Genomic DNA, 23,880 nt, shown 5'->3' with positions numbered 1-23,880 from the left:
TCACCTGTAAAACAGTCACATCATAACAGTGCATGATAGACATATGAAAGAAGTGCTTTGTCTCTCAGCATTCATTACATCATCTTGGTTCACAGACATCTCAGGCCGTATATGTCACTTCCTTGTCACACACAGACTCAAATTTCAGCATATGCCGCTTCTTTCATAAATTAAAACTGTAAGAGAATATTTTTTTATAATGGTAACCATAGTACTTACTATATCCCTCACCATCTGGAACCATAATGAACATGTTTCCCATTCATATAGAAAACTATGACCAGAAGAGGAGTACTTAAGACTGGAAAGGTACCCAGGCAGAGAGACAGAGAGAGAGAAAAGACATGAACGAGAGATATTGAGATGGGGACATGGAAAAGTAGCAGGAAGGATGACAACTGGCCCATTCAAAGCTGAACAAGTCAGCAGAATGAAAGAAAAGGATGGACACCGTATGTTTAGAGAGAAAACCCCAGAACAGTGAAACCAAACATGGTCCAGACCATCTCCAAGTCCACTGGTATTAACTGTAAACCTCAGTGAAGAGATAAAGTGGTAAAAAACGCTGTACAGACTGTATATAAGTTAATGTCTGCCTAAAACAAGGCACGGTTTTAAGAAAGGAAGAGCTTGGGCCACCATTTTTTATACAAGTTTTATACAGAGGCCAAAAAAAATTTGACAAAATGGAACAAAAAGATTAAACTAGAATAATGACCATATCATACAAAATGAAAAAAAAAGACAGGAAGAAGAGAGAAAAGACCAGAATGGAGAGATTAAAATACTCACAGTCCTCTCACACACAGTCAGCGGCGAACCTCAAGTGACCCCTTTACCTCTCACGTCTCGCAATCTATCTGTCCCGCGCTTCTTCAGTTTGCGTCGGCTCCACTCCCCTTGGCAGATACTACCGTAATAATGGCAGTAGCAGGCAGAGTTCTGTTTTTTTCTTCAGTCTGTATCAAAGTGAAAGGTGCCCTTTGGTCTGAGTGCAATGTATGTGGCACTCAGGGTTATAAACAGGCATAGTTATGATATTACTGTGGATTGCCTGATTGGAACGCTGGTTTCCACCGTGTCTGACAGAGGTGTGGAGGGGCTGAGTCAGCCATGATTACACGTTCTGCACTTTTAATTTATCCTCCCTGGTTCTGATGAAGATGATTATATTTTTGAGGTAACAGTAAGATGTATGAATGGTTTTTAATTATAATTTTAAGGTGTGTGCACTTTGTTTGTGTGTACTTTGTTTGTGATCAAAAACCAGGTTTAAGCATCCTTGACACAGTAATGAAAATTCTGTTAAAAGTCTCCCCACGAAAGCAGAATACGGGGGATACGGGGGGGGGGGGGGGGGGGGGGGGTGAAGACCCCCTTCCTAGAAGACTGTGCAAGTGCTATTTTGGATTAATAAAAGCCATGCTATTGATCCACTCGAGTAATTAAGTCAGGCGCTCTTCAAACCTAATTACATCTTTCTTCTCACATGAACTTGTGTTTTATTCTTTTTTTTTTTCAAAAGAAGGAGAACGAGCAATAGGGAAGTACTGACAGACAGAAAAAGCTACCGAGCCAACAACACAAGAGACCACAGGCCTGTGGGACCGGGTAGTATGTGAGTGGTGTGTGTGTGTGTGTGCGTGTGTGTGCGCGAGCACAATGAGTTCTCTATCTTATCTAAAAAAATGTTTACTAATACACCCATACATAGCACAGAACGGCAGCTAAAGACAGTTGATTAATTCAAATAAGGGACTGGTCGTTACCACTGATAAAAATGAGGGTGTGGAGGAGGGCAAGATGGCATTGCTTAAGCTTCATCAAACCATACAAACAAGGAATAAAGGGTACCATCTGCACCAGGTTTACCCTCCTGTGACAGTCCCAAGAGCTTTTCACTTTTCTCAGGTAAAGAGGGACGTCGGCAGCGGTCGCTGAGCGGTCTGCGATCTACTCCCTGCATTACGTTACGACCTCTGGGCTTTCCGCGGACGGCCCGGCCCTTGCGCCAGGCTCCTTGATTTACAGCTCCTTGCACAAGTTCCCTTTGAGCAACACAAACACAGCGCTTCCTCCTCAGGGGCGGCGCGGTGCAGACGGTGACAGCGACCTGCGCCAGCGCCAGCGCCAAACAGAGCCGTAAACACCACACCTCAAACCGTCACCCGACCGAACAGCTGCCGGATGCACCGACCGCCGCTGAACTCTCCGGATTAATAATTACATCTCACATAAAAGTGGACTGAGCGCTAATTTAAGCCTCTGCTTTAAAAAAAAAAAAAAGAAAGGCATCCATCTAAAGAATGTCAGTAATGATATTTATGTAATCTGTCTCCCTCCCCAAGATACAGACTTGCTTTTAATCTAACGCCTTATGAAAACATGACCCACTATCAAAAACGTTTACTTGCTAATACAGGTTCTGGATGGGCAACTCCTAACTTTTTAAACCTGTGTAAAAAAGGTAAGGTAGTAAGGTATATAAAGACTCCAAACAGTTTACACCCATTGCACCGCTGAAGACACTACAAATGTTTCACTTCATTTTTAAAATACTTGTTGAGTGCAGGACTAAATGTAGTTACCGGGATTAATCATTAGTGAAATAAATCAATAAAGGAGCAGATTAATGACTCTTTCCCTTCTGCATTTTATTATATGACCGTTTCAGTTATGTTGTAAAATTCTGTGCAATAAAAGGCATATCAAATTTTCCAGCAGGGTGATGTCACACACTGGTGGTGATGGCCAATCAGATGTCAGTCAGATTGAATTCACGTTCTACCAATCAGCAAATAAAGTACAGCAAAAACACCAAACACTGGCGGGCCAAAAACTTTGATTACTTTCCCTGAGACCCTAGAGACACCAAGATAGCAAAATGAAAGATAAATGTCTGAAGGTATGCAAAGGAACGGATTCAAAAGCAACACTCTAATTCCAGCCTAATCAGTAAATACTTTCTTTTTACAGATTTGCCTGTCTAGTTTCCACAGGCAGCATGAGTTTGAATACACATCAAAAGAATTTAAAATAATAATAAAATGTCTAAGTCCCAGTGGATGTGATCATAACAGTAGGAGTAACTGCTTTCCCAAACACAAGACAGAAAACTGGCCTCAAGCCAAAATGCTTTTATGTTGTCTTTGCCACTGTCCTTGGCTCAATGTCTGTGTGTGTTCAGTGTGATGGCTCTGGTGTCTGTGTGTGCGTGTGTGCGTGTGTGTGTGTGTGTGTGTGTGTGTGTGTGTGCGGGTGTGTGTGTCTAGCCACATTATGTGGGGAGAGAGAGAGGGTGGGGGGAAAGAGAGAGAGACAGAGAGAGAGAGAGAGAGAGAAAGACAGGGAGGGTGTTGGAGAGAGAGAAATAGAAAGAGAGGGAGAGGGAGGGTGGGGGGGGGAGCAGCCGTTCAGACTGCACAGCAGAGAGAAACATGGTCCAAACACACACTGAACACAACTCAAAGGGAGTGAATGAGAGAGACATACATGACTGACCACCATACCAACAAAGCGTGGAGAGTGTCAAGCCCTGTGCACCTGCCGCAGTGGAGCACTATAATACACACAACAGTAATGGTTCTAAGATGCTCTGAATGGATGTGGTGTCAACCAGAGAGCCTCAGAACAGCAGCAGGGCGGGGAAATGTTAGGGACGGGCTTCACAGAGTGGTCAATTGCTAAGCCAATCACCCGCCAGTGAGACAGGGGCATGTGACTTTTGCTGCATGCTGTTATTCCAGTGACCGGATTACAAATCCCACTTGGTGCCTGCAGCAATGGCAGCAGACCTATGCTCAATTTGTCACCTTCAGGGCCTGCTTTTATCGCTGGTGTGCAGAGGGCTGGAAAGCAAAGAGTGAGAGAGGCCCAAAAATTACCCTCAAGAGTGTGTGGGGTGGGTGTGTGTCCCTCTGCAGCCAGGTCTCCGGGCAGGGCTGAAGTAGGCTGGGCATGACGCAGACAGGAGGAGAGTGCAATTAAGGTAAAGATTTGACTGCATGTGAACCAAGAAGAACATATGACAGAGCGGGCGGAAATTGGACTGTCCATTTTGGGCTCCGACTGCCCCCTAGAATGAGTCTGATTGGTGATGATGTGGTGTCTGATGTATGAGGAGGTGCCAGACAAATTAACATCTGCAGACCATATTGCAGAAGCTTTCACCCCGCTGCCCAGGTCAATCATCCACCAGCCCCTGGCCTGTCTCACTGCAGCAGAAGGGTAGAGTAGGGAAAGGCGATAGTGAGACATGTGCGTGTGTGTGCGTATGTGTGCGCGCAAAATGATAGCCCTGTGGAATTTTGACAGATGATTTTGACACATTTTATCAATGTGACCTGAATACAACTTTCTAAATTAAAAGTGGGCCTGAGCATCTCCACACGCATATACACACACACACACACACACACACACAAATCCGTTTGTTTCTGATGCAATCCAACATTCCTTTTCTTTGCTGGCAATTCAAATTCAAAGGTCTATCCTAATTAGTTATTTACATCTTGCTGGTGGGAACCAACCAAATGTGTTTCTTTTACGGCCAGAACATGTTGGGGGCACATTCACACGGAACTCCCCCCACATTTTCAAAGCTTAAAGTTGTCTGTGACATCACCACTAGATGCCACTGGATGTGGCTGACCTGTTTGGCGTTACCCTAAATGAGGGACAGTCCAAAAGCGCGGACACTGGGCTTCCATCTCTGCAGGGTGAAAGAGAAATCAGACGAAACCTACACACACGGACCAGAGCACTCACACCTCAGCTATCAAAATTCATCACTGCTATATGTTCTCATATCATTTTACGTAATATTCACTACAACTTACAGTGCATTCCTGTGAAGCAATTCCTCTGTTGAGAGCACTGGATCAATTAACATGATTGATTTGATGGATGTAGCCAGGGGTTAAATTGGGATTTGTTATGTGGGGGGGCTCTGTAGTTTCAGGGTTGCCATGGGTGCACATGTGTGTGTGCGCATAGACTACAAAATCTCATTGATGTCATTTGACAAACTGTAAATAAAATATAACAAGGCGAGACAACCCTCTGCTCTGAACACTAAAACGCTAATCAAAGTCATTCTAGATACTGTTGGCAGTGCGCAAAACTACAGCTGATGACAATAAAATCCTTCTGTAAGTGCACTCTCCTGTGTATCTGTATCAAATATAGGAATGGTGCTGTTACCACTAAAGGAGAGAATAATAATACAAAGTAATATAAATGGAACTGTTTTTTAATAGTTACATTAAAATGGAATTAAGTTACATCTTACAATATACACAGGCTGCCAACACAAAGACCGCAAGCCTAGTTCCTTTTCATTAATTAATGTTACAGCTAGGAAATGGTCAAACTAGCCTGCATTACCTAGCCATGGTGTAATTTAAGTTGATCTGTTCTGCTCAAACCACGATTGTCCTGACAAGGCTGAGAGATTGCAATACGTGCTAGCTTGCTTGACAGTTTAGCTCGAACTAGAGGTTGCCAGCTAGCTTAATGTTAATGTTAGTTAGCTACCAAAGATTGGAGGCACCTGCCGCAAACTATTTTACGTTAACGTCAAACTATCATTTAGTAAAATGGAAAGATTGTTTAAGCAGAATATCAGAACAATTTACATTCTTTTATTAAACGTGTCAGTTTCTGACCTATTTTTCTCCCTACCTTGCCAGCCACCTATCACTCTGCCATCTGTGCTGTCTGACTGACTGACTGACAAGTGATGAGGTCACTGATCTGCTAGGTCGCGTTTAACCCTTTCACGCATACGGTCACACCGGTGTGATTAGCCATTTAGCGCGTATGCTAAAACCGGTGCGAATTGAATAATTCTAGCTAATTTTAGCTTTGAGGAAACAGCAATTTAACATTTAAAAATGTAGCAAATGCTAACTGAAAACTATGAGACGCTTAATAACGCTAATGAAAACACAGCGAACCATGTAACGTAAGACGTGCGCTGCAAAAAATGTTACATGCGAAAGTAAGGAAACCCATTGACAGAAAAAAGGGAAACCCCGTGAAAGTTGTGATATTCGCAAGTTCTTACATCACGTCATCTGTGTTCTCTACAGCTACAGGAAACGTGTTTTAGTCATTGTTTGGATTATTAAGAACGAGAAAAGTGTAAAAATCTATACATTGTTGAAGATGTACGCGGCTGATCGTCCCCTGTTGACATAGAAGAGCGTATGGCGATGTCTCGGGGCTGAGCCCCGGACAGCTCCGGTCCAACTTAACCCCTGGAAGTAGCACATATACACAGACATCATGACTGTGACAGTGGCAGTGCAGTTCCTTCAGCTGTTCCTCTGCACTTTTTAAACAGGGCTCGGCAGAGCAGGCTGAAGAGTTTGTGACATTCACATTTGATGCTCAGGACAGAGAGAAAGGGAGGCTTACAGAGAAGCATCACTGTTCCTTTGCTGCCCTCTGTTGGTCAGAGTGAGCGTGACCATGAAACATTTCGGGCCGATCAGGAGCTACATTCACACAAGCAGAGTACAAAAATACAAAATTAATCCATCTGAAAACAAGAGGGTACAGAAAGTTGAGGGATGAGAATGTGCCCCACATACAATGGCCTAATGCGAATTCAATCCGTGAAATCGATCCAAAATCTAAAAAAGGAAGATTGTTTGAACACCGTTACAGTTCACGCACCATATCAGCATCAAGTCGGTTCACCAAAAAATTTTTGAAAACAGCTATTTATCACGCAAAGACACAAGTCTATACAGCTGGGTTCCAACAGCCATTGGTGCTGACTACATTTATCAGTATCATCACCACACCTTTGTAATGTTGTCGGTCCCTGCTCTGCTGTCCTGTTCTCACATGGGGATTCCTTCAGACACTGCATGCGTGCAGCTTGGACTGAACACCCCCTCCGTCGGGAGCGTAAGCCTCTGAGCATACACCCCCGCTTTACACTGAACCCATTCAAGTCAGTAAAAAAACAACCAATTGACAAATTACAGATTAATTTACACATATACAATTTTCACTAGGAAAACAGAAGCGACCTTTCTTGGATTAAAAAAGTGTATACCATGTAAACACTTAGGATTCGCAAATTTTCCAACTTTTATAAATTGTGGATATATAAAACGCATTAAGGTTTTATTATTATTATTATTACTGTTATTGATTTACACTGTGTTTTGGGGAAACCTGAAAATTTAGACCATCATCGACTACAAGTGACGACACAGGCAATGATTTTATTTGCACTTCTTTACTGTCATACAGCTCCAATGTAAGTGTATGCTATTCAGAGTGTGCCAACTTTTAGGCAGGAAAAAGTGCTTCTGTTTGTAAGTGTGTATGTGCCCCAGGTAAAGTAAACCCAACCCTAGACAACAGGGTTTGCGCGTTTTCGTTAAACAACAGCTGTTAATGGTCTAACTGCAGTAATCATTGAGGGAGAAGACCTCATCATCATAGGCATGACATTCAAGTTGTGCGTTAGAAAAAGTAAAAACTAACCCACGCAGAACAATTCAGAATTATACCAGTCCATCCCTAAATCAAATCAATCAGCTGTATGACTATCAATCAAACTCAGATCTTCTTTGTGTGTATATTTATCCATCCTGTCCAAGGGCCTTTGCACACCAAATCAGATCTTTACAATTTTTGCCTGACAAAATGTAAAACGTGCAATATTCTTCCATGACCTCTTGCACATGGACCCCAAAACTGTTGTGTGGTGCTTAGTTTATGTTTTTTTTGTCATTGCAACCCTCCAACCATGAAGAAATGGTCTGATATACAGGTGGCATCACAGGAGCTATTGCTTGAGGTACACCATCCCTCCAATTTTGCTACTTTGATGTGACATCATTCTCATTATGGTACACCTTGCAAGGCTTTTTCTGAAAAACAGACACCAACAAGGCAACAGACTCATGTAAAATGGCCTTTAAAGTTCCAGCTCGATTTTGACATCCATCTTCCCCTTGTAAGGCTCCAAAAGAGGGCGCACCTCTTCAGAAAGGAACCTGGTCACCTGACATGGACAGAGAGAGAGAGAGAAAGAGAGAGAGATGAGTCCTGTTCTTCACAATGGTGGAATTATGTGGCCAGAGAGGCTGAAAATACATTTTCTTATAAATTATATCGAACATGCATTTCTTATCTTTTCATTACTATAACTATATAAAATATGGGTTGACAGGTTAGCTGAGATAGCGTGTGATGCTGTGACAAAAAATGAAGAATGACCAAAAAAACTGATATCAGATAGCGTGATGTTACCTGACCTCAGACTGGAAGATTGAAAGAAACAGACAAAGAGATGGAACAGAACTAGTGCAGCTATGATCTTTACGGCCACATTCTGCGAAGCACTGTTGTACCTGTTGAGGAGCTCTCCCTATGAAGGTTTTGGGGTCCAGGAGAGCATCAAGCTGTCCCAAGATGGGGGTGAAGTAGGGGTCGGCTTGAATTCGGGCCAGGAGGTCATTATCACCCCCTTCCTGTTTGACCACGGCCGCCGCCTACTTACTTTTTAAATCCTGCCATTTCTGTAAGCATTCTGTCAAGCTCCTCCACCTGAAGGAGGGAAAGTGGGGAATATAACAGCTGGACTTCATCTCCCACTGTGAGCGAGCTCCAACCATAGCCTAACCAACCATACATTTCCATGGTTTTCTCATTTTATCCTGTCTGCTGTGACATTCAAGCCACAACACAGCACAGGCTAGCAGCACTTTCTTTTCTGTCTTTCTGTTCTTCTCAATTTTATTCTTTAATTCCATTTATCTACACTGCATCTTTACACAGGCCTTTGATCATTTGCTACTCAGCCAGAGCTCACTGGCTAATCCTCTCTTTCCCTTCCATGAGTACTAATCACTGCTGGCCTTCCTCCTCAGCTCATTTGCCTTCTCTGTCCGGTGCTCACTTTATCATGGTCCCCCTGGAAAAGCTGCAGGAAGCTGGCCTGAGTGCTGGTGGTCCCCTTGACCCCGCGGAAACGAAGGTCATCCCGGGCACGCTGAAGGTTCCGCATGTCCATGGTAAGGTCCTGGAGCCAGAGGCAGGCCCGCTTCCCCACCGTGGTCAACTGCGCTGGCCTGAGGAGGGGGAAGAAATTATCACACTGGATAACATTTGTACTCAATGTATGCCCTACCGACTAGATACTCCATATACTCCACAACACGGCAACTTAACATTTACATTAACATTACATTACTTAAATCTAAACCTCAAACATACTCGGCACCGGACAGGGAAACTCAGTTGGTTTATTCATTACTTAATGAGTTGGTTAAGTGGTGGTCTGAAACAAAAGCTTCCTGATCTAGTGGCTAGAACAAGGATTAAGTAGCTTAGCTCTACCTGAAAGACACACAGACTTACTGGTAATGTGTGAATCCCAGAGTTGGCAGGCCGGCGTATTTTTCAGCAAAGTTTGCCAGTCTGTCAATCACTCGAGAGAGCTGAGAGGGAAAGGGAGACAGAAAAACAAATTCAACACAACGTGAGACCAGGGAGGAAACACGGGTATTCAAGTCTGATTTCACTTTTGCTCTCCCACATGTTCAACACAATGAGACACCTGCATGCAATGCTCTTCTGTGCTATCTTACTGAGGTGCTTGTTCTGTTACTGTCTGACATGGTCTCTCACCTTTGGGAGAAGGGTGTCAAACCCGTCACGCAGAACGATCAGGTCCTGAAAGAAAAGCAAAAGGTACAGGGACTGACCCACGGCAACACTACTGATCACAATAAGTATAAATGTGTATCACCAAGAAGGTACAATCAAATTATTTTGGTGTGTTTTCGTTCGTGGGAACAACTATTTGTAGCATTACAGAATCTGACAACTGTATACATGGATGTCTTTTTACTTAAATGAACTGAAATCTACTACAATACTGTTAATAAGAACCGCTCACCTTAAGAGCTGAATATGAACTACGATTCTCTGTAAGTTAGTGTATAGACATCTCATGGTCACCTGGGAAGTACGATCAGTATCAGGGTCAGTCATGTGACTGAGACACAGCTGTGACAGCGTCCTGCCTCTTACCGTGTTGTCCCCCACGTAGCAGGAAGTGGCCCCCAGATGGATGATGGGAGCTGCCGCCGGGCAGCAGCGGGCGAAGGTGTGCACGTGCACCATCACGTCATGGCGCAGCCTGCGTTCCTCCTCCGCCGCCATTGGCGAAGTCGATGTTGTCCGCCCGACTCTCACCACCTTTTGATACCACCAGGTAAACTAATGTGGAACTTCAACATGAATGGGATATCGGGGTGGATTAATCGTGCACAGCGCACAGGAAACTTGGGATGAACACAGACCAGGAACCATGATCAAGCCACGCCACACCGTGACCAACTACTGCAGTACAGCAAGAGCAACAGACGCTCTGGTGCTACTTTGCTGCGACCCTGACATTTTTTACTGGCTATTTCGGGCACACGTGCACAAAGTCGCCTTTGACCCCAACACACTAACAGACACATAGTGATCTACAGAGGAGATCACAGATACAGCGACACTAACAAGCTCACACAGACGGGACGTATCACGTCTTCAAACACCATCATGTTTGAAAATTCTCCCTTTTAAGTTGGCCTATAATAAGTCTAATAAAATATATTGGCCAGCTGCTCTGATCTGTAAATCCCAGAGTCTGCCGGGCTGCTAATGAGTCCGCTTGATGTCCTGCTTTGTTAAGATCATCTGAGAAAGTCCATGTGATGTTAAGCATGAAAGTAATTAACCTACCATCAACCTCAAGCCTCACTGCAAATGAGAGTGCATGAGGAGCTTATAAAGACTGAAGAGGGAGGGATGTCAAGAGACAAGGCGGTCAGTGCTGCAACAGGAAGCAGAAAAAAGCCTAGGCCTAGCCCATGCGTACATTCACACATACACACCCACATCGCAACCAACTGCACACAATATGCATTTTGCACAGAACTGTTAACGGGACTATAAACCTGCACCACTGGTTATTGCACTACTTACTCTTGCTGTACATTGTATACTTGGACATCCTACATTGCACATCCTACACTGCACTGATGTCCTTTTTGCACATATAATGTATATATCCTTTAATTTATTTATTTTTCTTACACTCTCTGACCTTTTTATATACTTTCTTCCTTAAATTCTTGTATTTTCTTACTTAATTGTACTTCTAACTCTTAATGGCATTCATAAGTGGAAGGCAAAGGAAGAATTTCATTGAATGGGGAACTTGTTTCTTTACTGTGCATATGACAATAAACTTTGAACTTTGAAGCTTTGAACTTTGAACACTTGCAACTTGTACACTTCACTTGCAGACGTTGTACTTAAAACTTTATAGGGCAGGCAATCTGAGATGAGTTGCTCAAGGTCGCCGACTTCACTACCTAATGTTAGATAGCTAGATAGACGTACGTTTGCAAGGAAAATGGCAAACTGGCTAGAATACTGAATGTGCAGACAAGATGATTATTGCAAGTAACGACAAAGGTAGCTATGCAGCTAGCTAGCAATCTAGGAGGCTTGGCATTTGAAAAGCTAGATGTACAGACGGAACGAAAAAGCCAGATTCAGACCTTTTCGGCTTTGGCCAGGTATATCCACAGTTTTCTCCAAGTTGAGAACTTCTTCCTGTCGCTGAAGTTATAAGCCATCTCTTTACTGGCATACCGTGACACCAGAGGCGACCGATACTTCATAAACCCATCCCCTGCTGCCTCCTTGACTGCCCGAGTGTGCTGTCAACCCGCCTGCAGATAATCGAGGACTACACCAGCTACTATACGCTACGCTCGGCAATGACTACATCAAAGTCCAACCATATCGAATTCAACGCACATGGGTGTCGTTTTAACGACATCCCGCAGCGCAATTCGACAGGAGGTCCGTTTATATTAAGTTTTACGACATATTCATCAGAAAACGGCAGAGGGTCATGACTGATCACGGCAATTTTGTAGGCTGTTCAGAAATCACCCGGAGACTTACCTGCGGGTGTTTTACATCGTTTCCCAAACAATAAATTTGTTAATAAATTTAAAAGATTAAACCGTTAAAGACACTGCATTACAACCCACGACAATACGCAATGACTATATATAGGCGCAAAGCCACCGCAATGTCAGACAAAACTTAGCCATATCCAGGAAAGGGATAAAACACTACAGGAATCAAGACAGCCACAAGACATGTGTTTGAGCCATTTGGCAGCTCTATTTCGAAATCCAACCTAGTAAGATACGTGGGTAAATTCAACTACTACACCTTCCTGCGGTTATTGCGGGGGATTGTGTGAAAAATATGATTCTGTCACAGATGCTGGCACATAAAGGTGTTGCTGCCTGAGCGCTCACAAAAAAAAAAATAAAATAAAAAACGAAACATTCAATGCCATGTGTCCTCCCATAATGTGAAGGAGGTTTCGTTCACGCAAAGGGCTGGGAGATGTTCCTGTATGTAATCTGCGAACAGCTGCATTTGAGGATCCAGGGTAGCCAGGAATGCTCTATTTTACTGTGCGCGTTTGTTCATTCCTTCTGTCCGAAAGGGAGCCTTCCTCTCTCTTCAAGGCTGAATGTGGGTTCATCTGTGTAATGCAAAGACTTAGGGGGCACATGAAACTGGGTGCCCTGAAGAGGAGTGACACTTTAGCGTCCAGAAGGACACTTTGAGACCAGCAGTATTATTGGACAGGACAAATGCAGCCAGGGCATTAACAGCTCCAAACCTCTAATTTGTTGGTTATTGTAATTCACTAAAAAAAAAAAAAAAAAAAGAAAACTCGTATTTAAACCGTGGTGGTTTTAATTGTTTTTGTTTAGTAATGAATTGTAGCAAGAATGTTATGTATGTTAAGAATGACCAATAGAAGGCTGTAGTGCCAGACCCACCAGTGGATGAGATTCTATTGGCAGAACGAAATGAGACCCCTGTTTTTCTGCTATTCTTTTCTCTCTTTTTTGAATCACATATTCAGTCTTCATTTAATTCCCTAGAGGTACTTTTATGGCGCATCTTTGTTTTCCCCCCATCCTTTAGCTGAACAGCTTTTATTGTATAAAACTTAACTGCACTTAACTTTTATTGCATTCACTTAACTGAACTTTCCGTTCATCTGAAGGGTGGGTTCTTTAAACAGACTGTACATGGTTACCATTCCTGCTCTTCCTTCTGTAATATGAGAAACAGGATAACCACGAGAAACAGTTTCTTCCCTAGTTTCAATTTCATTTTTCACTTGAATCACAAAACCAAGCAAATAAGTAATTCAACTTCAAACAATACAGGAAAGAACGCGATTGAGATACTGATTTTCATGAGTCAGAGGTAACCTGCAATACAGGTATGTACATACGGGTTTGTCTTTTCATAGCTGTGTTGTGCTGTGTTGACATAAAATACGCCGCACTTAACTTCCCGTAGCTATACTGATCCAGGTAATACAATCTACAAGACTGCGCGACTGGAGAAACATGGACAAGTGTGCCTCCCGAAGCGACCAAGGTAAGTGCTTTTGCCTATTTCCGAAGATCTCGCTAAAAAAATAACACCTCATTAAAACTGTAACACACATACACACAATTCTCCCATCACATGTATTCACTTTAGGTTCCTTTCAATTTTCTTTTGCCGTTAGCGCATAACTGTTAAAAAGTAACATTTATCACGCATTTTGAAATGCTGATTTTGTTGTGTATAACGTCTGGATGCGCGATGTCACTGTATCATTTTCTTTCGATAAAAAACGCACAGTGAGACAGAAATAAATATCAATTCATAAAAATGCCGCTGTAATTTGTGCGACGTTGAGGTCGCATGACACCACTAGAGGACGACATAAACGTTAAGTAATTCTCGTCTTCAATCTCTACCACTCATTGCATATCACATGTTCTTTTGAAAATTAGTAGTTACACTGTTTTTAAGCATAAATGAAAATTTATTTGTAAATAGTTTTAAAGCAACAGCTTCAGTTTAATAGATGCAACATGAATTATTGAAGTCATGGTTAAAGTTTGAATGTAAATGCCTCATCACCAGTGCTGGGGAGAAATGTATTGTCCTTCATTCTCAGACAAAGCGGTGCAGGAAGATAGCACAGACCGAGATGATGAGACAGACAGAAACCCAGCTGCAGGGGGTGAGTAAATATTTTACACTGAAGACGATGAGCAAGATCAGTTCTGAATTTGAACATTGTGCAATAGCTAAATTATGTATTATCTGGATTTCTGTTCACTATACATATGGAATCACATTAAATGGCTAACAGAGAGGGGCTTCATAATGACTTCATCAGTCATATATGTAGACATACTCTACTGTTTTTAAAAGTCCTCTGGTCATGAACAGTAACAGATATTCACACTCCTGTGTTCACTTTGGAGGGTTACGCAGGGAGGTACAAGGGAGTCCTGGCGGGGGGGGGTGGTGTCTATACTTACCTATACTTATTGCAAGCTATAGTTTCTAAAATACCTGCTTGACCCTTTCAAGGTTCCATGCATCTTCCAGTTGAGCTATTGTTATTGGACTGCCACAGTAATCTCGGTCCTGGGGAGTAGCCTCCATGTGGGTTTTTATGGTCTCAAAACATGATCAGGCCTTGAGGGCATGTCAAAAGACCAGCTCAATTTATGCAGTGAACTGAGTAAAGTCAAGTTAATGAGGATTTACCCAAAACAAAAAAAGAGACATTCTATATTTCCCAGGGGTGAGTCCCGGATGGGTAACCTGCACCTGTCTCCTTCTTTTACAGCTTCCTCATGCTGGCAGGCCTCTGCAACATGGGAGGCTGCCGTTTCCCAGAAGTTGCACACGAAGGGCCACTCTGATAGTGGCTACTCCACGCTGGTGCCCCAGGCCCCGTCTGAACACCCAGGCGTAGGGGACTTGGTTTGGGAGCCCAGCCCTGGAGCAGAGGGAAGCCACTTTGAACCTGCAGCAGCACCTGGGTCTCATTCACTGGGACATCAGACTGAACCAGAAGCTCTGGGGCCACCACATGGAGGAGCAGGGCAGCGGTCTGAAGCTGGGGAAGGCTCCGCTTGGGTGGAGGGAGGGAGGCGTGTTAAGACTTTGGAAACCCAGAGAGGAGGAGATGGACAAAACACGGATTCAGGGTCACAGGGACACACAGAAAGTCTGACCCACGAGGGAGGACTTTTGGGGGAGGTGCACGGCAAAACAGCAGCCAAAGCACACGGCACAAAAACCACAGCAGCAGGTAGGTGTGCGTACAGTCAGGGGTAAAATTTATGTCAAACTAAACCAATTGCAGTCTGGCTTTTAGAATGTGGCTCCCTGGTAGGGCCTGTTACAGTTAACCTTGAAGGGCAGAGCTGTGTTTTTTTTCCCTCCTTATTGCGTTTATCTTTTAGATACTGACGCACAACAGAGAAAACCAAGGAGAAGAAAAAGCAATGACTTTCACCGGCCAAAGTGTACGTAATCGTATTTACCAGAAACGATGTGTTCTTTCACAATGCTCTGCTATACCCCTGGGAAAATAATGAGGATGCTTTTCACATTGAAATGCCCTACACTGGCTGTTGACTTGTAGAGGATAAAGTTATGATATGAAATGAAAGTGCTTTATTTTTTTTTTCCTCATACAGTGAAAGGAGAGACACCAGCACACAGGAGAAGGAGCATGTGAAAGTCTGCTTCCCAAAGCCATGTGATATGAAAAATCTGAAGAGCTAGTACACCTAATTTTTTATTATATCCTACACATTCAATGTGTAGGTCTCCAAATCTCCACATGGAATTCTGGTGCATACAGAGCTAATTATAGACATTAACAGTATTGCGAGTGGCCTTCTTGTTACTGAATGGTCTTTATTTTCCTAGCAGGAAGTTGTATAGCTTTTATATTATTCATGTATTAAAATGATCCATTCATACAACTGCAGAAGCAATTTGACTCAAGTACCCTGGTCAAGCGTACAACAGCTGTGCAAAAACTAGGAATTGAACCAGCATCCAACATGTTTCCACTGGTTCTGTGTTTGACGGGTGCCCTGTTTGTAGTTCACTCGAACGACTTTGCGAAGCTCATGAAAACCTGTGAAGCTTATGAAACCTGTTTTTCATTTGATTTTAATTTTTACTTCGTTTCAGAAGGTCCATCTATAAGGAATGGATAGATGTATTCACATATATAGGTGCATTTTACCTATCCAGATGAACATCATCCAGATTCAAAGTTCACAGTTTTTTCATAAATAACTTGGGGTTAATACACAATTAAAGCAGATTATTTCAGACAAAAGTATTCTAACTATGGTACAATTAAGGTTTGTAATAAGTCTTGCACCACAGCTGTAGCAATGAAAGTTCTAAGTTTCTAATTGTCCAGAGGCTCGGTGCCTTTCAAGTGTTTCTTTCAAAATAACTGAAGGATCTTACAAAGGATCTACCTTAGAGGGAAACTACAGTAATAATGTGGTCGTCTTACAAATACCTGAGGTTACATCTGGATGAAAAGTTTCTTCTTAAAACCCCAGGCTGTCATCCGTGCAAAGAAGCTCAAAACAAAAATGCCTATAATTGTGCTCTATCAGACGGAGGGCTGAGACAGGTTGAGGCTAGTAGGCTGTCTTTGGTAAAACTCCCTTCTTGTCTTTTTCTTCTTGTCTTCGTATTGTCTTTTCATTCCACTGTGGTAATGACTAGCTTTGGCCCGATGAATATTTCCTGCTTAAAATTCATAATCCTTACAATGCGTTAGGATAAAAAAAAAGTGTTATGTAAGCAAACACTCTTTTGGTGTACACACTCACACACGCACACATACTGTATGTAGAGTTTTAGTTAAAAGGGGTCACTAGGGGTCGCTGTAGGACAAAACGTTGCTTCCATTCTCTTCTCATGACATTTTTTTGTAGACAGTGTTCTACAGATTGGGGAGTGTATCTGTGTGTGTGGGAGCATTTTGAGAATGGGTTTTTCCATTCTCTCTTTAAGCGTGTTCATTTCTGTCCTTCTGCTTGACATTTGCACAAGTGTTCTTCTGTTGCTATGAAAGAGGAACTTCATCGCAACATTGGTTTCTCCAGAAAGTCTAACCTCCAAGTTTTTGAAGAAAAACACTATCCTTTTGCACTCAGTACAGAGGGCTGAACAGTCAGCATTCAAGAGGCCAATTCACTTTTCCATTCTCATTTCACTGTGAAACCCTTTTTGACTTAACACGCATGTACATGCATTTTTAGGCACATGTAAATCACTTTACCCTTGCGAATCCAGTTGTGGAATGTTTCCCCTTTGCATTCCTGTGTGAGCTTGTTGGTTTCACCAAACCGGTAATTCTGATATCCTGCGGGGCTCCAGCCCCGAGAGTATGCTCCTCTGTGCTGGCTTCCAGTCACTGAGCTGGCTCAGTATCTACTTCTGCGCTCAACTAAACTCCTAATCTGCAACTAGTCAGTCTGCAGCCAGAGTTCGTTTGGCACCAAGCCTTTAAAATGTCAAGAATTTAGATTACAGTTCATCTTGGGAGAAAGTGACGTACACTTCTACTTTGTGGTGTTTGTATTTTTACTCAATTTTAGGCAGCGTTATATTGTTGGATTTATGGGTACATTGTAAAAATGTCATTCAGCATAATGTATATCAATTTATTATCATATATACCTTGTTGCCAGCTTGTTCTCAGGTGATTAACAGGGTGCAGCATTTTCTCCAATGACCCCTTTGAGAATGCATCTGTAACCCAAAGCTTGACTTGTGTTGGCAGTTGTAAGTGGTTTTCCATAATTATCCCAGATTAGTGCTCATGGATAAGTGGTCTATATACAAGAACAAGGCCAAGACTCTTACCTTCACTACATATACAATCATGAACGTGGGGCTGATTAGTCAAAGAAGCTGAGCTTAGCAGTGTATCTGATATTGCTGAAGCTGCAAAGCCGCTGGTCCTTGTAGCAAAACGAAATTTCTTGACTTGTAAGTAGAACTGTAACCCACCCTTTACAGTACAATCATTTGTCAGTAAAGGCCCTGATATACATGTCATTGTGGGGTGAAATAGCTGCCAGCAGTGCTTGCTCTTAAAACTGGCCATATACAAATTGAGTTTTTGATGGAAAACCTGTTTTCATCATGGGTGTGTCAAATACCCTTTTTGGTATGGTAAAGAACCTGTAATGGATTGTTTTCAGTTTCTCTCAGCAGCTATAATGAACTGAGTGACATTGAATTGACCTTGTGTGAATCTGAATATAGGTTACTCTGTGTCACTGGTGTATTTGTTCCACTCTATTATTGCACTGCTTAGCTGGTTGCTTAGCTCAGCACAAACACACACACACATACACAGATGCTCCATGGGGACAGCACTTTAAAAATGGAGGTGCTTGGATCTCGGGCATTCTGTTAAATATGTATTTCTAGTCCTGCATGTTCCTGCTATTGCCGTTCCTTCATTTCCACATTTTATGTGGAATTACATTTTGCTTCCACAAAAACTTTCATTTTCCTCTTTCTCTTCAGGGTCTTTCTCTGTTAAAGGGACCCCTTATTTTTGACCTGCCACATTCCCTGTAATGAAACTGCTGTGTGACCCACAGACGGTGCACTATAAATAGATGAATGGGTCTATGTCTCGGTGTGCTCTGGAAGCGTGTGGAAATTTCGCGTGATTGGGCTGATTTCATTATGTACAACACGCGTATGCAATTCTGCTGAAGTGCCCCCGTGATCACAGTCGATGCGTTTCAAGAGGTGAGAAACCTACTCTTCAGTCACCAGGTGTCCTGTAATTGTTTTGTGAGAGAACCCTGTAACGAGGCAGATTTCACACCCAATCGTCTTCTCCCCGTCAGCCAATGAGCAGAGCTGTGGCCGGTATCAGTGCACACAGAAGGAAATAATCGCTGCCTGATTTGACATGCCTCTAGGTTTCTCAGGATCTAATTCCCATGTAGTATATGTGACAACTGTATTCATGTACCACAATCTGACTCTTCAGAGCAGCCTTAACATAGTCAAACTGTAGCAGTTAAACATTAGGATGTCCTCTGGACCACGCAAGCAGCCGTCTTTGGCACATGGATTGAGACCCGTAGCACAGGCCTATCTGTGCAGCGCCTTGCTCACAATGGGCTTATCAGTTCATGAACAGACATAGTCAGATGTGCCAGGGAAAAACACGTCAGCAGTTACGTGACGAAGTTAAGAGCAGAGCTGAATTTACACAGCTGGGCCATTCCATTGCTCACGCAACTTCCCGACACTGGACACCTCCATTTGCTATGACGTCAGCCAAACTTGTTATCAGTTTGACCTCTCTGTAACGTTATGAGTGGATTTTTCATTCTCGACGTAATGTTCTCCACTTTCTCCAAAGTTTCCAGCAACAAACTAAAATATCTGCAGGAGCACGCCGTGCAAATACAGAACCGGTTGAACAAGACTATCTGGATATAAGAGTTTAACGTTAAATTCCCGTCACAAGGGCATCCGGATTAGCACATTCCTGTGGAATGCAGACATCTTGTTCTCAGCTCAGCGAGACATTTCAGTTCGAAAGACTAACTGTGCTCCCATGGCTGTGCTGTAGAACAAGGAGACCCAATCACACGCTGGTGAAAAAATTACTTTCACACCAATAAGTGTATGTGGACTACCATATGCCTTAATTCAGGCACTTAAACTTAAACCTAAGGACCGATTCCTTGTACAGGTGGTATTTCACTGAGACAGGATGTCTATCTAGAGCTACATCTTCCAAAAGAATGAACCGAAACGCAGCAACCGTTTGCATTTCAGAAGTGCTTTATTAGAAAAATGACATCACAAAGCGTTTTTACAGGCTTAAAAGGACTGCATAAAGCACTATATATACACAAGACCCATTAACCTTTTAAAACAAGCTACACTGAGCAAGACTGTACACAAATGTAATGTATTGACCAAAGTGAAGCATTAGGGCACATTTACAGGCTTGACCGATACCTTACTGGACTGAAGACACAGAGGTGGGGGGGAGTGGGGTTGGTAGATTGGTAGAAATTGTAACTCAGTAATTACAGATACAAGGTAATGACTGAAGGGAGTTGAAGCAGCTACTCTAAACAATGGTGGGAAACTCATATTTCATAAATACACTACACATGCTAACTGATGTGCCTGTGTGTGCATGTGTGTGTATATGTCTGTGTATAATCTGTAGAACAAAGACTATTTGATTTTGATGTTTCTGTTGTGCGCCTGTCTTTCAGGCCCCTGACTCTGGGGTACACACTGAAACTTTTGTATTTTTTTTTTTATACTGGAGGGCTTCTTGCTTTCTTCCTGCTTCAGGATGTAGTCTTGGTTTTCCTGCTCCTGGCTTTGCGTACCTCCTCGATGAGATCCGTCAGGTACTGGATCTCTTTGCTGATGGACTCCGCCTTCTCCGCCAGCTCACGGTTCTTCTGCTCCAGTGCCTCGCACTCCACGCTCAGCGCCTCCTGCTCTGCCCTCTTTTTCTGCCGGTAGCGGGTGGCCGCCGTCTTGTTCTGCTCCATCTTCTTCAGCTTCTTCTCCACCACCTTGGGCGCCCCGCCATCAGCGGCGGACTTCACCCTCCCTGTCATGGCCGGGGGCTCCAGGGCGGGTCTGGGCTTGGTGGGGGTGGAGTACAGCTTGGTCCTGGAGGAGCCAGTTGGTGGAGACGGAGGTGGGGTGGACAGCGGGCAGTGTTCGGGAGAGCTGGAGACGTAGCCAGAGTCGCTGCCGCTTTCTGAGGGGCTGGCAGAGCCGTCGGCCCCAGCGATGGTGGAGGAGACGGGCTCTTCTTTGGGGGCCAACAGCAGGACGATTTTGGAAGGGGAGAGGGAGAGAACGATCCTGGGGGCCTGGGCCTTCTCGCTCTCGGAGACGTCAACCTCGCTACCCAGATCCAAGGTGAAGGTAGGCGAGGGGGGAGGGAGGAGGGATGGAGACGGGACAGGGGAAGGGGGCTCTGACTTCATCTCCAGCTCAGCCTGGGGCTCAGGCAGAGGGAGGTTAGGGAGGTCGGGCAGAGCGATGTTGAGCTCCTGAGGGTCGGAGGGGTGGAAGAGGAGAGCGTCAGGACTGGGCAGACGCAGGGGATCCAGCTCCAGGTCCATGTTGGACTCGAGGGATGCGATGAGGTCGTCGGGGGAGCTGGGAGACTCGTCCGAATTGCAGGAGCCCATGAAGGACTCCAGGTCGAACTCGCTCAGGTCCATCTTCTCCGCCATCCAGTCCATTCCAGAGAATGCATCCTCTGTGGATTGAGAAGATAGTGTTAATCAGCTGATGACACCCAGACAACACATATCCAACCCCTTGCTGAGTTAAATCAAGTGCTCAATCTTTGCTAATGTACTGCTATCACACATCAGTGAGCATTCAGTTACATGCACAAGAGGACAGACAAGAAAGGTATAATCTGCATACTACAAAAGATAGCTTTGTGTGCACATGCAAAAGAATTTGCATGAGTTTGCATTCACAGGGACCGGTGTCAGATCAGTGCATTTCTTGTTACAGTTGGGCTGTAGCCCTGTACATACCACTAGATCAAGGATGCGATTATGTACGACACTAATCATGTTATTGTGGGATTATGGGATACTGGAAGCCTCACCTTTGCCGTCAGCTGCACGGACATGGGCGTCCAGCAGCTCGTCGGCAGACAGCCAGGGCAGCAGGTCGGCCCCGGCCTTACAGTCCAGGAGCGAAGGAGGGGAGGAGGGAGGGGAGAGAGAGGAGAGTGGAGAGGAAGGAAAGGTGTCAGCATAGGAGGAGGAGGAGGATGAGAAGGGGGAAGGAGCCCCCTCTGCTAAGGTTTCCTCTTCATCTTCGTCCAAGAAAAACCCCGGGGGGTCAGCCGTCAGAAACGAGGGGCCCCAGAGCAGGGCCTCCGGATCTTCCAGGCCAGGTTTCACGCTCAGAGACACGGCCATCGGTCAGGAGAGGCTGTGACAGGCTCGGAGAGACCAATGGGCTTCGGAGGAGGAGGAGATAGGAGTCTGCTGACGAGGAGTCGAGCGGTTCTTTTATGCTGTCGACTACAGCAGTGCTGAGGGTTGCCACGAGGGACCTGGAGGAAGAGGGGACAGCTGGTCAGACCTCACTGCAGTGACCACTGAACAGCATCAAATCACAGCAGAAAGATATGCTTTAATCTGAAAATGACAGTGGGACAGTGTGTAGTCCAAAAGGCAAAAACGAACTAATATCATTTATTTGCAAAATTATTTCCATTGTCACCTCTTTGGCTGCAACATGCCCTTTACAGGAATTCATTTTGTAGACTGTGTGATAGCACAAAGCTTTCCCACTAAGACAAAAAGCACCATCTATTGTTTTTATGCCAATATGAACTGTCCGCAGGGAATGTCTGATATGCTAAACACAGGACAAACACTTATACGCTTATAACAAGATAAGTTCATTTGCAGAAAATGGGTCAACTGATCGGTGTAATCTGAACCGCAAAGGCCGCATTAGGCTATTCTTTGCTTCGGGTGATGCCCCCTACATCCGCTACTTACAAATGGCCATATATGGGCATGGTTCGACCGGGAACCCCGCCTCCCTGTTGTCTGATTCACTAGGGGAGGCGCACGGGCGTTCCTATGGCAACACATCTGACGGTAAATTGTGGGTGGAGACAGAGCGGGGCGCGTCAGCTGCCCCCGCGTCTGAACCATGCAGTGAAACTAACATCTGTGTCCTCACCCATGCCTTCGAGGCAATGCCGCCATTTTAACAACAAACCGCGCTCGCATGTTAACAGACGACCTGTGAAACGCCATTTTAAGGATGCCACGTTGACATTTCTGGAACCACTGCACTGGAAATAAAACTGATCATTTCAAATTAAAAAAAAAATCAACGTATTACACTTGACCGATGATAACTACTGCCCCATCTGTGCCGATTTTGGCACAGAATTTGCGGCCAAAATCAAGGAGTCAAGGCACGTTCTGCTGACGAGCTGACAATTTAACTAGACTAATTCGCACTGTTTACCGCAAATAGGTTTGACTTTCCAACAGCGTGCCTGCTTATTTTTTTTATTAGTATGATTACTCTTAACGACAAATACAACTATCAGAGCTGGCTAACCACGAATAAAAAGCCGCCAAAACAACTAATATAAGTCCAAAAATTCTTTGCTGACGATTGTCCAACTAGCTAATAACTTGCTATAGACGGCTAGCTTACAGACAAAGAGTAGCTGCCAATCTTAAATATATCTCACGCAGGTCTAAACAAAAACATTCCGAACTTATAGAGATAATCTTGTTATGTACACAATGATAGGTACACATGCTTTTACGAACAATACAACTGAAATACGTTTACTTACGCCATTTTGCCAAATATATAGTTGCCAGTGCACGGAACCGTTGCACTGCCGCGTTTGCCGCTGCTGGGTTGGCCGCTGCAAGCCGTTATTCTGCCATTTCGCACGGGGAGCGTATCGCTCTGCCGCAGACAACACTAAACACTTCTACTAAATGCCTTCTATGGAATTACACTGACGTCAGGGAACACGCGTATTTATATAGTCACGTTACTCCTAGTTATATCCTTCCGCTCAGCCAGTGTTGTTGGTATCAATCCGCATGGGTAAACGTTTCATTTCAGTATCATAACAACGAAAACGTGGTAATAAGGCAGCAATATTGTACTTTATTATAGGTTTTGTATTGATTTAGATAACCATGTGAGTCCATCTCAAAATATTACACGTTGTATATAGAACTATATAGGCCGGAATACGATTAAGCGGATCACTGTAAGTGGTTACCAGGCATTACGGGCTAAATCCAACTATTTTCATACACAACCATAGTGTAAAGGTGTAAGCATCGTTACTACACAGCATGATAACTCATGCCT

At 43.9% G+C, this 23,880-nt stretch overlaps 3 protein-coding genes and 1 pseudogene across 3 annotated transcripts in view; 1 reads left to right on the top strand and 3 right to left on the bottom strand.

Annotated features, from left to right (window-relative positions):
• The window catches only part of tmem150b (transmembrane protein 150B), a 5,520-nt gene extending 4,621 nt beyond the window's left edge, over positions 1-899 (bottom strand). The window contains exons 1-2 of the mRNA XM_036552014.1: positions 793-899; positions 1-4 (exon numbers count right to left, since the gene is read on the bottom strand). The exon at positions 1-4 is cut by the window's left edge and continues 80 nt beyond it. The gene's annotated coding sequence lies outside the window, so the exon portion shown is untranslated. The remainder of the gene's footprint in view (positions 5-792) is intronic.
• Positions 900-7,942: 7,043 nt separating this feature from the next.
• LOC118794547 lies at positions 7,943-11,020 on the bottom strand (annotated as a pseudogene).
• Positions 11,021-13,245: 2,225 nt separating this feature from the next.
• Positions 13,246-15,851, top strand: LOC118793951. The gene is made up of 6 exons (XM_036552046.1): positions 13,246-13,354; positions 13,449-13,515; positions 14,087-14,152; positions 14,771-15,238; positions 15,393-15,455; positions 15,630-15,851. The coding sequence occupies exons 2-6, from the start codon at positions 13,485-13,487 to the stop codon at positions 15,668-15,670; spliced, it is 669 nt and encodes a 222-aa protein (XP_036407939.1). The 5' UTR covers positions 13,246-13,354; positions 13,449-13,484; the 3' UTR covers positions 15,671-15,851.
• A 4,370-nt stretch (positions 15,852-20,221) lies between these two features.
• On the bottom strand, positions 20,222-23,499 carry LOC118795089 (cyclic AMP-dependent transcription factor ATF-4-like). Its single transcript, XM_036553449.1, has 3 exons — positions 23,345-23,499; positions 21,614-22,069; positions 20,222-21,250 (listed from the first exon to the last, which is right to left on the bottom strand). The coding sequence occupies exons 2-3, from the start codon at positions 21,930-21,932 to the stop codon at positions 20,316-20,318; spliced, it is 1,254 nt and encodes a 417-aa protein (XP_036409342.1). The 5' UTR covers positions 21,933-22,069; positions 23,345-23,499; the 3' UTR covers positions 20,222-20,315.
• Between the last annotated feature and the right edge of the window lie 381 nt (positions 23,500-23,880).

This window comes from Megalops cyprinoides, chromosome 19 (genome assembly GCF_013368585.1).
Source record: "Megalops cyprinoides isolate fMegCyp1 chromosome 19, fMegCyp1.pri, whole genome shotgun sequence".
NCBI lineage: Eukaryota > Metazoa > Chordata > Actinopteri > Elopiformes > Megalopidae > Megalops > Megalops cyprinoides.
The sequence above is the reverse complement of the archived record's forward strand: the minus strand, read 5'-3'. Positions and strand labels throughout refer to the sequence as shown.

Bases quoted from the DNA above. Each gene is read 5' to 3' on its own strand.
- LOC118793951 (XM_036552046.1), top strand. From the start codon at position 13,485: ATGGACAAGTGTGCCTCCCGAAGCGACCAAG. The intron at 14,153-14,770 runs GTGAGTAAATAT...CTTCTTTTACAG, and splicing joins CAGAAACCCAGCTGCAGGGG to CTTCCTCATGCTGGCAGGCC. The intron at 15,239-15,392 runs GTAGGTGTGCGT...TTTATCTTTTAG, and splicing joins CACAAAAACCACAGCAGCAG to ATACTGACGCACAACAGAGA.
- LOC118795089 (XM_036553449.1), bottom strand. From the start codon at position 21,932: ATGGCCGTGTCTCTGAGCGTGAAACCTGGCCTGGAAGATCCGGAGGCC. The intron at 21,251-21,613 runs GTGAGGCTTCCA...CTCAATCCACAG, and splicing joins CCGTGCAGCTGACGGCAAAG to AGGATGCATTCTCTGGAATG.